This window comes from Salmo trutta, chromosome 36 (genome assembly GCF_901001165.1).
Source record: "Salmo trutta chromosome 36, fSalTru1.1, whole genome shotgun sequence".
Classification (NCBI taxonomy): Eukaryota; Metazoa; Chordata; class Actinopteri; order Salmoniformes; family Salmonidae; genus Salmo; species Salmo trutta.
This window is the reverse complement of record NC_042992.1, coordinates 37,583,048-37,599,432: the sequence shown is the minus strand read 5'-3', so window position 1 is coordinate 37,599,432 and position 16,385 is coordinate 37,583,048. Positions and strand designations below refer to the sequence as shown.

At 42.4% G+C, this 16,385-nt stretch overlaps 1 protein-coding gene across 3 annotated transcripts in view; it reads right to left on the bottom strand.

The window, feature by feature from the left end:
• The window catches only part of LOC115176034 (oxysterol-binding protein-related protein 10), a 92,406-nt gene that overhangs the window by 45,151 nt on the left and 30,870 nt on the right, over window positions 1-16,385 (bottom strand). For all 3 annotated transcript variants that reach the window (XM_029735765.1, XM_029735766.1, XM_029735767.1), the window contains exons 6-7: window positions 13,222-13,447; window positions 8,937-9,058 (exon numbers count right to left, since the gene is read on the bottom strand). In XM_029735765.1, the coding sequence (XP_029591625.1) occupies window positions 8,937-9,058; window positions 13,222-13,447 (348 nt within the window). The remainder of the gene's footprint in view (window positions 1-8,936; window positions 9,059-13,221; window positions 13,448-16,385) is intronic.

The window sequence follows — 16,385 nt, the reverse complement described above, 5'->3', positions numbered from 1 at the left end:
AATCATGAGGCTGGAATTAATCTGTAATGACAAGAATTTATGACAAAGTAATGTTCTAATTTTTACATTTGAGAGGGTTATTATGACCTAGCATGACAGCTAATGTGTTAGAGACAATCTAATCATTAATCTTGGTCTCATTCTGAATGTAAATTATCATTAAACTGTGATGATGGAATAACAAGATGTCAGAATTAAAGTTCAATGTGACTCAAATGACAGAGCGATTTCTTTGACATTGTACTGTTCTATTAGATATTCATGGACAGTTTTCCTGACCAGGAAATAGCCCTCACTTTATGCCCCCTCTTCCGCCCTATGCTTGCACACACGCACGCACGCACACATACACCACCCCCCCCCCCCCCCCAACCACACACACTAACCTGGCTGTCTATCATTGATACAGTCTAGACACAATCAGTCATACCATGTAGCATTTTAACCCAGCATTTATAAAGCATCCACCTGGGATCTACTCAATTCTAATTCAACTCCTTACTCTGTGACCCACTTATTTGACAGCAGCACTGTTAACATTTTCAGAAGCCTTGAGTGCCTAGACCCCTCTGAGCAACAGTCACGGCAATGGATATTTCACAGCAGAGGCAAAATGCAATCGCATCATCATGAGTCTTGGTTTTCATGGCCATTTCATCTTTTCATTGTTAGTACCATGTGCAGTGAAATGCTTCTAAGAAGTAAATGTGATTACATACTGTAGCTTTGTAACCAAGCCAAATAATCTGCTCCTACTTTTGTATATTACATATAAATGTTCAATAAGTGCCTTTCATTTGCATCAAGCAAACGGCCTTTTTTGTAGTTTTTGAATGGCTCTAAGCACAGATATGCACATCCATCATATCACAAAAGCTCAGCATTTAACACCATAGTACCCTCCCTGGGTCTCGACCCCGCCCTGTGCATCTGGGTCCTGGACTTTCTGACGGGCCGCCCCCAGGTGGTGAAGGTAGGAAACAACATCTCCACCCCGCTGATCCTCAACACTGGGGCCCCACAAAAGGGTGCATTCTCAGCCCTCTCCTGTACTCCTTGTTCACCCATGACTGCGTTTGCAGATGACACTACAGTGGTAGGCTTGATTACCAACAACGACGAGACGGCCTACAGGGAGGAGGTGAGGGCTCTGAGACTGTGGTGTCAGGAAAATAACCTCTCACTCAAAGTCAACAAAACATAGGAGATGATCGAGGACTTCAGGAAATAGCAGAGGGAGCACCCCCCCATCCACATCGACGGGACAGTAGTGGAGAAGGTGGAACGTTTAAGTTCCTCGGCGTACACATCACAGACAAACTGAAATGGTCCACCCACACAGACAACGTGGTGAAGGCGTAGCAGAGCCTCTTCAACCTCAGGAGGCTGAAGAAATTTGGCTTGTCACCTAAAACACTCACAAACTTTTACAGATGCACAATCGAGAGCATCCTGTCAGGCTGCATCACCGCCTGGTACGGCAACTGCGCCTCCCTCAACCGCAAGGCTCTCCAGAGGGTAGTGAGGTCTGCACAACGCATCACCGGGGGCAAACCACCTGCCCTCCAGGGCACCTACAGCACCCGATGTCACAGGAAGGCCAAAAAGATCATCAAGGACAACAACCACCCGAGCCACTGCCCGTTCACCCCGCTATCATCTAGAAGGCGAGGTCAGTACAGGTGCATCAAAGCTGGGACCGAGAGATTGAAAAACAGCTTCTATCTCAAGGCCATCAGACTGTTAAACAGCCATCACTAACAGAGGCGCTGCGGCCAACATACAGACTCAAATCTCAGCACACTTTAATAAATGGATTAATGAAGGTATCACTAGTCACTTTAATAATGTTTACATATCCTACATTACTCATCTCATATGTATATACTGTATTCTATACCATCTACATCTTGCCTATGCCGCGCAGCCATCGCTCATCCATATATTTATATGAACAGATTCGTATTCATCTCTTTACATTTGTGTGTTTATAAGGTAGTTGTTGTGAATTTTGTTAGATATTACTGCATTGTCGGAACTAGAAGCACTTGCATTTCGCTACACTCGCATTAACATCTGCTAACCATGTGTATGTGACCAATAAAAATGTAATTTGATTTGAAACAACAGTAGGTGCATACTCAACTGCTGTACCCATACTAAAGTCAACTTATGAATGCAGATATGCAGAGCAATTAAACATCATTTTAATTAGGCCTGAAGAACTGCACTAGACTTATGTGCACCGAAAATAGACCATCATCGTAAAGTAATACGAGCACATCTGATATGCAAATGAGGTGCAGTAATGTGTGAAGATAGAAGTCAAACAAAACATGTATCATGACTGTCCTGTGAGGATCCAGATGGGTCGGATCAGCTTTGCGCTGGATGACTTTGGCCACACCCCCTCTCGCCCGCAGAGGGGACATACATAGATCTTGATGAAAAGGTAGTGTGTGTCAACTAGGCAAATGAGAAAGCCAAAACAAAAATCATACAAAGCAAGACTACACGGAGGTCCAAGGGAGTGGCGAAAGCAGTCAGTGTGTTGGTATGGGACACAGACTCCGTTCCATTTCTCACCCTAGCCACTTCTCCTAGTACCCGGGTGGGGTTGACAGTTCACACCCTGATGTAAATCAATGATTAGAACATTCAGCTATCTCCCTCTCCAAATTCACACAGGAATGTGCCTAAGGCTACACAGACATTTTTCCGCTGAAACTCTAACACGTTCTAAAGCAAATACTGGAACAATATTTCTAACGTAGAACGTGGGGAATGGTCAGAGGCGATCTAAAGAATAATAATGTAATTTCGGGTTGTTATTTTGTGATGTCATAAAAATGTTAAAGTAAATACTGTAACTTAAAGTATACACAATACAGTTTTTGTCTACATTTCCATACCCTACGTTGTGTATAAAATATGAACAATGATGAAAGTGTTTTTGTTAAGAGAAGGATGTGATCTAAGAAACTATAAGAGGAAATTGTTTCAATAACTTTCTACAAGTGAGTAGTCACCGCCCCCTTGAGTGAGGTCAAAGAGCGTGTCAGCCTCACTAACTGCCTGTTTTGAACAAACTGTATAAAACAAATGAAGAATTAACATATCAGAAAGGTGTTGAGCTGCAGCTCACGTCCAAAGTGGTTTGAACTCTCAACACGAGGTAGAGACGATAGTCACCTCCCGGACAATCATTGGTACAGCTGATTAGCTGTCCTAAGTAAAGTATCTAGAAAACTTAAATGGGACCATTCTACTATTCTTCTCAAATCACCGTAGTACGCTACTCTCATCACCCAATGGGAACCATCGACACGGCTGGCTAGCCTATCTTCAAAGAGGCAGCTTTGAAGATAGTGTAGTTTCTAAGTGTAGTTTCTAAATGTACCAAAGTATTATGTCTCTGTCCCACTCTCTCACCCTCCCCATCTTTTTGTAACAAGCCGCCATACTGTGTCTGTCCGCTAAGGACCTTTTTTAATGTATTAAGTGTGTATGTTTATCCTGCATTACCATTTAGTTAACTAGTAAATAAATAATTAAAACAATTTTGTGTAGCACTGAATCATAAGGCAGGCTGTGGCAGATGCAGGAGGTTACGACTGTTCAGAATGATGATATGATACGAGGTTATGATTAATCCGTTGGGTGTTTATGGATGTGATAGGTAGAACCGCTGTGTGTGTGTGTGTGTGTGTGTGTGTGTGTGTGTGTGTGTGTTTTATTTCAACCCAGATAGCAGGGAAAGATTGACTCCAGTGTTGTAGACCTGACAAAGGGTTAGAGTGGGTATACTCGCCAATTATTACGTTTCCAGAGCTAGGACATAAGGGCCAGCATTTTAAGGACATTTTAGAAAATATATTAGTTTGGCCAAATCAAAGTATTATCTCTGTCTCTTGTGCTTCAGGAGTGAGTAAACTCAGCGAGTATTCATTTCTAGAGCTAGGACATGAGGGCGAGCTGATTTAAGGAAATTTGAGAGGATATATTTGTTTGGCAGAAGAAAAGTATTCTCTTTGTGAGTAGAGGCGGCAAATATTTCTCTATGTTATCGCGTGTTCCGGTAACATTGCTAGCAAAAACGCAGATTGGGTTGAAAATGAAACATCGTTAGTTAACCCCCATTCCCGAATTGAAGGGGACCTTTTTGTGCTTGTAAGTGAACATTCTTGTTCAAGAACGGCTAGCCTTAGCGGGAATCCTGTGTGATTTCAGTTTTCCGGGTGAAATCCCACACCGTCGGTGACAGAAGTCTCGCCTTTGATGGAATCCCGTGTGTGTTCAGCTTTCTGGGGTAAGTGACCCCTTGTGGTGAAGAATCGCCAGCAATTGAAAAAAGTATATAATAAATCCAATGTGAGGGCACGTCGTCTTCTCACATTTGTAACAACTGGTTACACTTTATAATATCCAACGAATCTCAAATGATTGTATATCGTTGTCCTATGCGATTTAACAAGGAAGTTAAATTGCCAAACAAACCTTTTTACCAGGTCGATCATTAAGATAAGGACCAAATTAATTTGTTCCAACCAATGAGACATTTTAAACTTGTCAATCTTAACCTAAAAACATACCTGTAAAGCCTATACATGTATGATTAATCAGTAACATTGCTTAATCATTTAAATATGCTTTTTCAAGTTCATTGAAGTCCAACTCCCACATTATTGATCCAGTATCAATGATTCATTAACGTCTATAAATTGATTTAAATCGTTTTTGCAGCTTCCAATGACTCAAAACCCCCCCAACTTTAAAAAAGGGGCTGGCCCCCATTCCCCACCCATGGAAAGATTGATCACTGACCTCCGCAGCGATATCAACCCAAACTATGCCATAAGCAAAAAAACAGAAGAAATTGCAAAAAACACCCTACAAAAAAGACCATCAGGCACAGGCCTTGTAAAGGTTCTCTCCAGTTTAGCCCTGATGTACGACCACCAGCAGAGATTGACATCGGTACATTACCGCAGCGCACAGCAGCAAGAAACAGTTGACATGTAGGGTCCGGTGGAGAGAACCAGGAAGTGAATGACAAAACCAGAAAAGGAAAAGATACTGCAAGCCAAGGAGCTGTGTTTGAGAACGGAACAATAACAAGAAATGGCAAAAACTTATGACGACGATCGAGCACAAACTCTTGAACAAAGTTGTCTTCTACAAGAACAACTCGATTTAGCTAAAAATAAATACGAAGTCCACGCCAAACTAGATAAATCAGACGAGTTATCTACAAATGGGCGCGCAACTTGATAACATGCATGCAGTTTTGATGAAACAACACTCAAAGCAATAGTGTTCTAGTCCAAATGCTGCAGACCAAAGACGATCAGTTAATGAACACAATGACCAAGTTGGATGACAAAACAGTGGAACTCATTGAAGTCGCTAACCAAATGAATGACCTCTACCTGTTCCGCACTCAAGAACTCTACCTGCAAACCATGACAGATGAGTATGAGGCACTCACGTGTCTAAAATAAGTACTCTAAGCGCCCAAGTGGACTCGGCTATGCAACAGAATACCACCCTTAGGTACCATCTGGAGGAATTCCAGGACAGTCACGGGCAACAGCGTGACTACCCAACCAAGCAACCAAGCACCCAACCGGAGCTCGGTACAGAAAGGAATGAAGACGACATAAGGTTTCAAACTTTACCTCTCTCAGGTGTCCCTCAGTCTTTTCCTCTTGGTCATTTGGCACAGTAATATGGCGCCTCCTCGCCAACAAATCCAAGGCTTCTCCTCTTGGCCTTTCGGCCCAAAATTCAAAACAGGATGAAGCCAACCCTCTCTGCGCTCTTAGCACGGAACGCCTTGACAAAATAGTCAAGAACTTTCACACCTTTGACCCTGTTCCAGGGAAGTCAAACAGCACTGAAACATTCTTAGCAGACATAGAGGACGCCATGGACCCAAACGCTATAGGTACTGACAGGCTTTACCTGTTGAAGCGGACGTCGAATAGACATGTGACAAGGTTCATCCTTCTACAACAGCAACATGTGCAAAACGACTATGCAAACCTTATCCACAGCTTTGAAAATAGAATTCAGTGGTTCTGCGACTTGCAAACACAACAGCTTGCTGGCTAACACTGACAAACAAGCTCGGAATGAACACCCACAAGCATACTATCATAGGTATCGTTCAGCTTACTTTGGCCTACTCACTGAAACAGGAATGGAAGAGCTATTAACATTCAAACAAATGTTTCTGTCGAACATGTATCCCAAATTCATTAACTACTTGGGCCCTACAGCCCACGTTGGTTTGCCAATCTCAGAACTCAGAGAGCTTGCGAGCACAGCTTTTGAGGCATCAAAAGTGAGCCGTGCTAAGAGCCCTGACATCTCGCTTTTGAATATTGAACAGGAGCACTCACTCCAGTTAGAGTGCTTTATCAGGGATAGGTGCAGTGAGAGATGACGCACAACAATGGTATCTACCACGATACCAATAACCACTGCGGTCAAAATAACGCCAGCGAATCAACTACTGCTACAATCAACCTGATCGCTACATTCCTGCACCCAGACCACACAAAGTGTTAGGTCACTAGGGTAACAAAGGGTTCAATGGCAATCAAATCATAGACCGATGCTCTCTAGAAGCTCTGCTAAGAGAAGTACATAAGCGCCAAAAATTTGACTAGTCATGGAACTGCCGGAGAACAGCTCCGCCAAAATTAACACCATTAGCGAGGACATGTAAACGATTTTGCCCCCGCTCTCACTCAAAACCCTATCCAGGGGCCGTGATACTGCCACAAACAAGTTCTCCATACAACCAGTACGTGCTACAATGCCGCTCATTTGGGGATGAAATGTAATGATGTACTGCGTTGCATGAAAGTTGTGCGTTATTAACGTCTGTCTAAGTTACTGCCTAGATCCACCTGCCTGGACAACCAGGCGACGGGTCCGGAACGACGATCCACAACCAGGACATCCCATGGCCATTCTTGTGGTGGTCTGCAGCTTGCAGAAATCCTACCAGGTTAAACCACCAGAGGGGGACTGTCATGATGATCCACAAACCAGGACACCACGTGGTCAATCTTGTGGTGGGTTGCAACTTGAGGAATCCTTCCAAGACTGAACCCACCAGAGGGGGACTGTCATGTGAGGATCCAGATGGGTTGGATCAGCTTTGCAGTGGATGACTTCGGCCACACCCCCTCTCGCCCACAGGGGGGGGGGGGGGGGGGGGGGGGCTTGTGGGGGGTTGACAGTTCACACCCTGTTGTAAATCAATGATTATCTCCCTCTCCAAATTCACACAGGAATGTTCCTTTGTCTACACAGACATTTTCCTGCTGAAACTATAACATGTTCTAAAGCAAATACTGGAACAATATTTCTAACATTGAACGTGGGCAATGGTCAGAGGTGATCTAAAGAATAATAATGTCATTTTGGTTGTTATTTTGTGATGTCATTAAAAATGTTATAAAGGAAATACTGTAACTTGAAAAATATACACAATAGAATACAATACACAATATCCTCTACGTTATGTATGAAATATGAACAATGATGAAAGTGTTTTTGTTAAGAGAGGGATGTGATCTTAGAAACTATAAGAGGAAATTGTTTCTATAACTTTGTACAAGTGAGTAGTCACCGCTCCCTTGAGTGAGGTCAGAGAGTGTCAGCCTCACGAACTGCCCCTTCTGAATGAACTGTATAAAACAATGGGTTAAGAATTAACATATCAGACTAGAAAGGCATCGAGCTGCAGCTCACATCCAAAGTGGTTTGAACTCTGAAATCTCAACGAGGTAGAGACGATAGTCACCTCCCGGACAATCACTGGTACAGCTGATTAGCTGTCCTAAGTAAAGTATCTAGAAAAGTGAACTTAAATGGGACCATTCTACTATTCTTCTCAAATCACCGTAGTACGCTACTCTCATCACCCAATGGGAACCATCGACACGGCTGGCTAGCCTATCTTCAAAGAGGCAGCTTCAAGAGCAAATGGAAGGGAAATCAACTCTGTAGTTCTATTCAGGACTACACCACGAACCAAGACATTTATATGTAAATACATTCAAAATTGTCTTACTCCAAACGGGCGGTGGTTCGTGTGCAAAGTATATGATTACTGTGAGAGTAGTTTCTAAATGTATCAAAGTATTGTCTCTGTCCCTCTCTCTTGCTCTCCATCTTTTTTGTAACAAGTTGCCATATTGTGTCAGTGCGCTAGGGACCTGATTTAATGTATTAAGTGTGTATGTTTATCCTGTGTTACCATTTAGTTAGCTAGTAAATAAATGATTAAACCAATTTGTGTAGTACTGAATCATAAGTAAGGCTGGGTTTTTTACAGATGCAGGTTACAACTGTTCAGAATGATGATATGATACAAGGTTATGATTAATCCGTTGACTGTTTATGGATGTGATAAGTAAAGATGTTTAGAGTTTAATTTGGGAGATGGTAACTTTTTAAAGAACCGCTCTCGTGGTGCCCCAATTCCTAATAAGTTAATAGTTAGATGATTCATTTAATCACGTAACAATTAAACAAAGTTAGTTGATTAGATAAATAACAGTCATCAGATTAATGAAATTAAAGTCACAACACTTCTTTAAACATTCATTATGGCTCTAGTCGTCTCTGGGACCCACTACACAGCAGATCCTCTGAGACTGCATCTCCATTCCTTGTTCTGACGCAGGACATGACTAAGTTAAGGTGGGGACATACTCAGAATTGTTCAAAGATGCTGTTTAAAAGCACCACATGACGAAAACGTGTGTACAGAGATGCACAAGGACATCCTAATAGGTGAGTTTACTGCACATGGAGAGTAATTATGATTTACACAGAGCGAGAGAAAGAGATAATGAGACCGAGATCGAGAGAGAGAGATAATGAGAGAGAGAGAGAAAAAGGAATTATCCCCTTACCTCAGCACCATGGGCAGGGCTTTTTTTCCTGAGGACTGGGGAGGGTTCGGCAGAATGTGGGCCGCCGTTCTTCAGGTGCTCCCCCGAGGGCAACTTTGGTACACTCCACACAGGAACACCATCTGCAAAGGGAGCATATGAGAGGGTCAGAACCAACTGATTTCTGACCACGTTTAGGGGGGGATACACTGACAGCTGAGATCTATGAGCAATTGGCCAGATCTCAAGCTTCATTGATTTGTATTGACTGATATTTATTGCTCTGCTATGAGGTTGTTGCTGCAGAGAAGGAATTCAGGAAGGAGATGGTAGTGAGGTTGGGGGGAGCTCGTGAACCATCCACATCATTCTCTATTTTCCTTCTCAATCAGATAAGCTTTTTCTTTTTAACACAAAACAGAGATAAATATTGGATAGGCTCACCTGGATCACCCTCATATCCCTATCTGCCACACAGAGACAACAGGAAATTAAATGTGAGTGTATGTCTGACGATGGACTTGCGGCGCTGACATACAGAATCTATGACTCAAAAAGCAGTATGGTTCGGAGCTCAAAATGAGAAACAAAATGTTCTGAAAGAGCCTGCAGGACTGGTGAGCAATCCTTGTCCTGAGGGTCACCAGTCTGATTGTTTTGTTGCTACTATTTTGTGAGGATTTTGGTTTGTTGTTGGAGGTTGATTAATAGTTTTCTGTTGTAGCACTATTAATCTGAAGGCCACGTCTTTTCATTTGACAAGGTGTTTTGTGTCTTTCCATAAAAAGTCTAATTGAAAACTACACCATTTACAGGACTGCTGCAATGAGGCTATAGAATATGGGAAGGAATGAAAAATTGAAGAGAATAATCACATTCTTCCACTCAGGGACGAGTGTGCAGTTTGCAAAATCATAGGAAGAACCAAAATGGAACAATGCAGTCTGACAGTGGTCATTTGTAAATGTGTTTGATATGAAATAGACCTGCATACTGTGTGAATACATTTAGGAGATTAACAAGTTATGTCTTTGTGTTGTGTTTGTGCCTATGGATTTGAGGTGAAACACCATTTGTGATTTTTGTTTGTCTGTTAATACAATTCCTGACTTCCCAGATATCAAGAACTAGAAATGGATCGGACGAGGTAATTGTAACCTGTCTATTGTTCCACTTTCACCTGCATGTCATTCAGTGGCCACCTTTACACTACATGTGTATTGCTAAATCTTTGTAACATGATCTATCAGCAACATGGGACTGTTTCAGTTGTTTAACCATTTTGATGAGCACAAATAACTGACCAAATGAAAGACCATGCAATCAAGACACTGCAAAGAGTGTCTCGAGATGCTTAAGCTCTGCAGTGCCCACCTTGACATATGATTCAGGTCTATAAATAGTGTACACCCACACAAAGCTCAAGTTCAGCTACTTATCTAGTATGACGAGCTCAAACGCAGGCTGCAGCCTACCTAATGCAAGTCCGTGCAATCAAAACCCTGTAAGTAGAGCGCTGCTAAGGAACCTGTTTCCAAATTCCATTCCAGTTAAAATTGGGTTAAACGCTAATGCACCCGCATCTCTCTACACTCTCGTATCCATTATTGAGGGACCAGTTGTGCTGAGTCGACTGGCGAGGTGCCCAGGGTTTTTCTACCTGACAGAGTGCTTTGATACTGCCTACCAGGCAGGTTTCTGTTGATTTGACATGCAGAGCCCTCAGTAGTGTGGGCAGGCAAACCAGAATGTAGCTGATGGTATCCTCCATTAAAAAAAGACATGCACATAAGAGATAGTACTGTATAAGAAGTGGCAGCACTGCTGCGGTCCAGCATTTTGCATCGCTGAGGTCCCTGGTTTGTTGCATTTTCTCTACGTAATGTATAATAGTATTAGTTAAAGGAACAAAAATAAGAAGTGACGGAAGTAATGAAATATCTTTCCACAAACATAAAAAACAAAATATTTTTTTATATGTGACGAAATTTGGCCTGTTATTCTATAAGCAGTTATGCAAATTTTATTCAGGATGACCATGAGAGTGAGATAGGGATTGTAGGGAGAATATTTATTTTATTTTTTAATCAAAAAAAAAAAATATATATATATATATATATATTTTTATTTTTATTTAAAAAAAATATCAATATCCCTGCAGCTGTCCATTCTTATGGGGAAAGAAACATTTCTTGAGCCAGGAATTAATCAGTTTGTCCTCCCTGATGTGGCAGTCACTGAATAGCTGTGAGCTTAGCGATGAGAGTCCCACAATGAAGATGTTGCACGACCAGAAACAGAAGAAGCACCTAAAACAGTGTTTCATTGAAAACAGGCATGCATGTGAAATGGGCTGTGTTGCTGGCCAGGGGTATTGTATGGAAAACATTCATGCACTACACGTTTCCAATGGCCTTCCACTACAGGGCTTTGACCTCAATGCTCCTCATTTGCACTGCTTTACTCACCCAACACTATGCCAATTTCCCTCCTCTCCACCTCCCATATAAGAAGTCAAACGCATTCAGCTCTTTAATTCATTTCAGGTCTCAGTGTGACATGCCATTTGATTTGCCCCTTAGTTCCATTCTAATAGAGACATGGCTCATTTGCTAGTTCTTTCACGATGGGGATAAACTCTTGGCCAGGCAATTCATTCCTTTATGGATTGTGATCTCCAAAAAGGAAACGCTCTACATTAAGCATTTCAAATAAGCCGTCAGCAAGCTGTTTAGAAGTGGGTGCACAAGAACAAAGAGAGCAATGAGCAGCCAGATCCTCCATGACATCACTGAGTAGGCAGCCCAATAGAAAGTACAGGGTTTGTGGAAGTTCCACAAAGACCCTAAAAACTCCAGGCATACAGTACTCACAGCGCCAAACGGATCTAATGCAACAACGTGACCCTGCCCATGCAGTGGGTGTAGCAAGGGTTGGCTCAGGACAGTGTGGAATGGATTTTGACCCCCCCCACCCACCCAACACTCCAGTGCACCACAGTCCTAATCTGGAATACATCCATGCCAGTGCCCCCTTCATCCCGGTTACCCTTAAACCCAACACCCAAAACAACCCTTCTAGGGCATGGGGGGTACATGCCGGAGCCGGGGCACAGCAGGTCCCCCACAAGACGACGCATTGTGAGCCAGGCAGCGGAAAGAAACTGGTTTGTACTTGCGGCCTGGCGGTCCCACTCCACACCACCCCCTGTCTGACGTACAGGGCAGGGTGACTGTTAGGACATAAATAAGGAGAACACCAGAAGAGAAGACATAAGGACAGAGAAACAACCTCCATCCCAACCCTCATTCCACCCAAATATTTACATCTACTTGCACCAGAGGGAGGTTGTTTGTCCATAACTACTGCTCTAGGGTCAGCTCAGCCACAACCTTATGTCAAATATACCATATATTTAAAAGATTGGGAAAAGCTGGAAGGTTTTCTTGAAAAGGGTCGAATCCTAACTTCCACTGAAGTCAACTTTTCAGTTAGTCTTCCACTGACATCAATGCGTCTCCAAGTGAAATTTTGACTGAAGTGGAAGTTAGGTTTCACCCCTTAGTGCTGATCCAGGCAATTGAATGATCAATATGGGTGGAGAAAGCGGATTCTATAGCAGGACAGTGTTGAGGAGTACTTTCCACCTTCACCCATCCAAGCAAGAGCTTTTATTGTACATTACAACACCCATCAACCCACCTCTATGCCCAAGAGGGGCCATAGACATACATGGAAGCACCCTAAGGCTGCGAAAGTTTTGCTTTGAAAGATCTTTATTGGATCCATGTTCTGGCACAGAGAGGGTTAACATGGCAGATAAACTGAGTTGTAGGCACCTTTGTGTATTTGGCATAGATTAACTCCAGTGGAAACTTTCAAGTGCATAGTTGTATTGTAGTAGGCTCTTTCATACACGCATTCAAACATGACATGCACTGACTACGGGACACAGATAAATGCTTTTGTTAACCTGTTGTAAACAATATTGACCATAAACACACACATAATTATTAGTTTGAGAAGGAATAATATCAATGCCATTCATCAAGACGTAACAAAACAATTAATGAAATACATACAACATCAATAAAACAAGAACCAAAACTACAAACTATGAAAAAACAACAAGGATGCAACATTCAACAACATTTGTTACAGACACTCAAGTTCAAGGCTCCAGTTAGATAAGGGCAAGGGCCACATTCCACCTCCATGATCATGTGGCCCTTGCTGCTGCTGTCGGGGTCTGGAAGAGGGGACGGGGGGGCCAACGCCAGGAGGGGGATGCCCGTGGCACACTCACCGGAGGGGGGACCGCGGGTGTGGTTGGGCTGTGAGGCCTGGGGCTGGCTGTGGGTTTGGGTCTGTTGCAGGATGTTCAGGCACTCTCCCAGGCAGCTCAGGGTGGCGGCCGACGTGGCTTTGAGGAGCAGGAGGTCCTGGTCCAGGCAGGAAAGGGGTCCTCGCGTGGGGAGAGACTCGATGGACTGGACCAGGTTCTTCTGTTGGCCCTCTGCTTGGCTCATCACCTGAGGGAGGACAGGACAGAGTTAAAGGGTTTGTGTCAATTTCAAATCTGAGTGGAGGGTGTTGGAGAAAATAGTAGTGAACTTTTAAATATAGTGAAATCATATGTTTGACTTGAAGAGCATACTCATTGACACCAATAGTGATCTTCTTATAATGAACTAATAAAACCACTTTTTCAGAGTAATTTTGAGATTTAGATACAATACATTGACACATACCTCCTCAACTTTAGCTAGCACTCCTCAACCTTAGCTGCCAACTTTATCAACGACTAAAAGTTGAAGGGGTTAAATCTGACAGATGAATAGAGGATTATGGGGAATACGTGTTCTGCATCTCTTCTCTCTCTCCGTGTTATGTTCTAGTCTCTGTGGGAATGGCTGCAGCTGCTCCCTAAGCAACAGATGCACTGACCTCACCGCGACCCTGAGAATGCCAGGGCAGCAAACACAACAAACATTACTGCTGTTTACATGGGCCTTCAGAAAGTATTTGCACCCTTTGTCTTTTTCCACATTTTGTTGTGTTACAGCCTGAATTCAAAATGGATTCCATTTATTTTTCTCTCTCCCCCATCTATTCTACACACAATACCCCATAATGACAAAGTAAAAACCTGTTTTTAGAAATGTTCGCAAATGTATTGAAAATGAAATACGGAAATATTTAATTTACATAATTATTCCCACCCCGGGAATTATGTTAGAATCAAACATGTATTTTTACTGCTCTATTTACTTTGGTAACCAATTTATAATAGCAATAAGGCACCTCAAGGGTTTGTGGTATATGGCCAATATACAATGGTTAAGGGCTGTATCCCTGTATATTTAGTATTGGCACTGACCTGTATATATCTTCCCATCTTATAACTCGTGTTTTTAATAGTTATACTATTGTGATATTGATTACTGAACTGTTGGGTAGAACATGCAAGTTAAGCATTTCACAAAACTTGAACTAATGAATCTGGGTTGTTTATCACGCTATAAATATTTCAGTGAATTAATATTGTATAGCTTCCCAAACACAAACACACAGCAGCCCACTCTTCAATGGCACATCTGTTTTTCCGCTGACAGAGAGATTCAGTGAGAGCCATTACAGCCAGGGTTATATTGTGGTACTTCCACTGATACGGAATAAGTAGCTAATCCAACTATAATACAAACAGAACAAATGTGATGTTATTGATAGGACTAGCCTCTGGTAGATCATTTCTACAAACACTGAAATGATTCAGTGACAAATGGGGACTGCACTGCAATTCTACGTTCTCCTTCAAAAACACAAATGACTGACACGCAACAGGTCAGCATATGCAAGTAGTTGCAGGTCAGTTGATCAGTTGTAAAACAACTCTTATCCATCCCACCACTCAGACAGAGGCTCTGTGTCCTAACATGAGGAGTGAGCCCTGATTTTCACTAGGATTAGCATGGGTTTAGTGTGTAGAGGCCAATGATGTATATAAATCCCAGATTTCTGATGCTCTGTATGGCCATTGAGAGGCTTTAAAGCCACTGGTCGGCCATATTGGCACTCCCCAGTAGGAGCAGTCCTCCATAGGAATGAATGGAATTCTACTGTATTTCAATTAAATATCTCAAGGACAAAATTACATGTATTTAAGTACAGATAGTACTTAGTACAATAGATGGCATCATGAGGTAGGAAAATTATGTGGATATATTGAAGCAACATCTCAAGACATCAGTCAGGAAGTTAAAGCTTGGTCAGAAATGGGTCTTCCAAATGGACAATGACCAAGCATACTTCCAAAGTTGTAGCAAAATGGCTTAAGGACAGCAAAGTCAAGGTATTGGAGTGGCCATCACAAAGCCCTGACCTCAATCCTATAGAACATTTGTGGGCAGAACTGAAAAAGCATGTGTGAGCAAGGAGGCCTACAAACCTAGCTCTGTTACACCAGCTCTGTCAGGTGGAATGGGCCAAAATTCAACCAAGTTACTGTGGGAAGCTTCTGGAAGGCTACCTGAAACGTTTGACCCAAGTTAAACAATTTAAAGGCAATGCTACCAAATACTAATTGAGTGTATGTAAACTTCTGACCCACTGAGAATGTGATGAAAGAAATAAAAGCTGAAATAAATCATTCTCTCTACTATTATTCTGACATTTCACATTCTTAAAATAAAGTGGTGATCCTAACTGACCTAAGACAGGCAATTTTTACTAGGATTAAACGTCAGGAATTGTGAAAAACTGAGTTTAAATGTAGTTGGCTAAGGTGTATGTAAACTTCTGACTTCAACTGTACTTTGTTGTTGTAGTGGGGACAACAACATTAGCCATCTCTAAAATGACACTAAGGAAAATGTTATACTTTTTTTTTATTTAGCTCACATAATATAATATAAGTATACATCCAGAGAGAGAGAGAGACTTCGAAAGAGAGAGAAAGAGAGAAACAGAAAGAGGGAATAGTAAGAGAGAGAAATGGGTAGGAGAAAGAGAGATACCAGGAGTCCAGGGCCACATAGCATAACAGGATTTCCTACAAAGCCAATACAGTATGCTGCAGTAAAATCTAAAAATAAAGCCATCTCATGTGGCAGACATGAGACTTCACACTCACGGTTGATTCAACATGACCTTGACTTAGAGAGAGAACGAGAGACAGACAGCCCATCAGTAGAGATAGCCTGACTGAATTAGGCCAGTCTCCTTCGGTCAGGGACCAGGCTCCTTACTGTAAAACAGTCACGAGGCCTACAGCCCAGCTACAACAAAGACTGTGTCCACCAGGGGTGACCTCTATACTACAAACCTCTGCAACAACATCCTTCAAATGGTGACTCACAATGACAATTCCCAGCGAGTTGTATATAGGAGTATACGCTTTGTATACACAGCTCATCTCCTTGTCTTAAGACTCCAGAGCAAGGAAACAGAGGGTGAACAGAGAGTGGACCA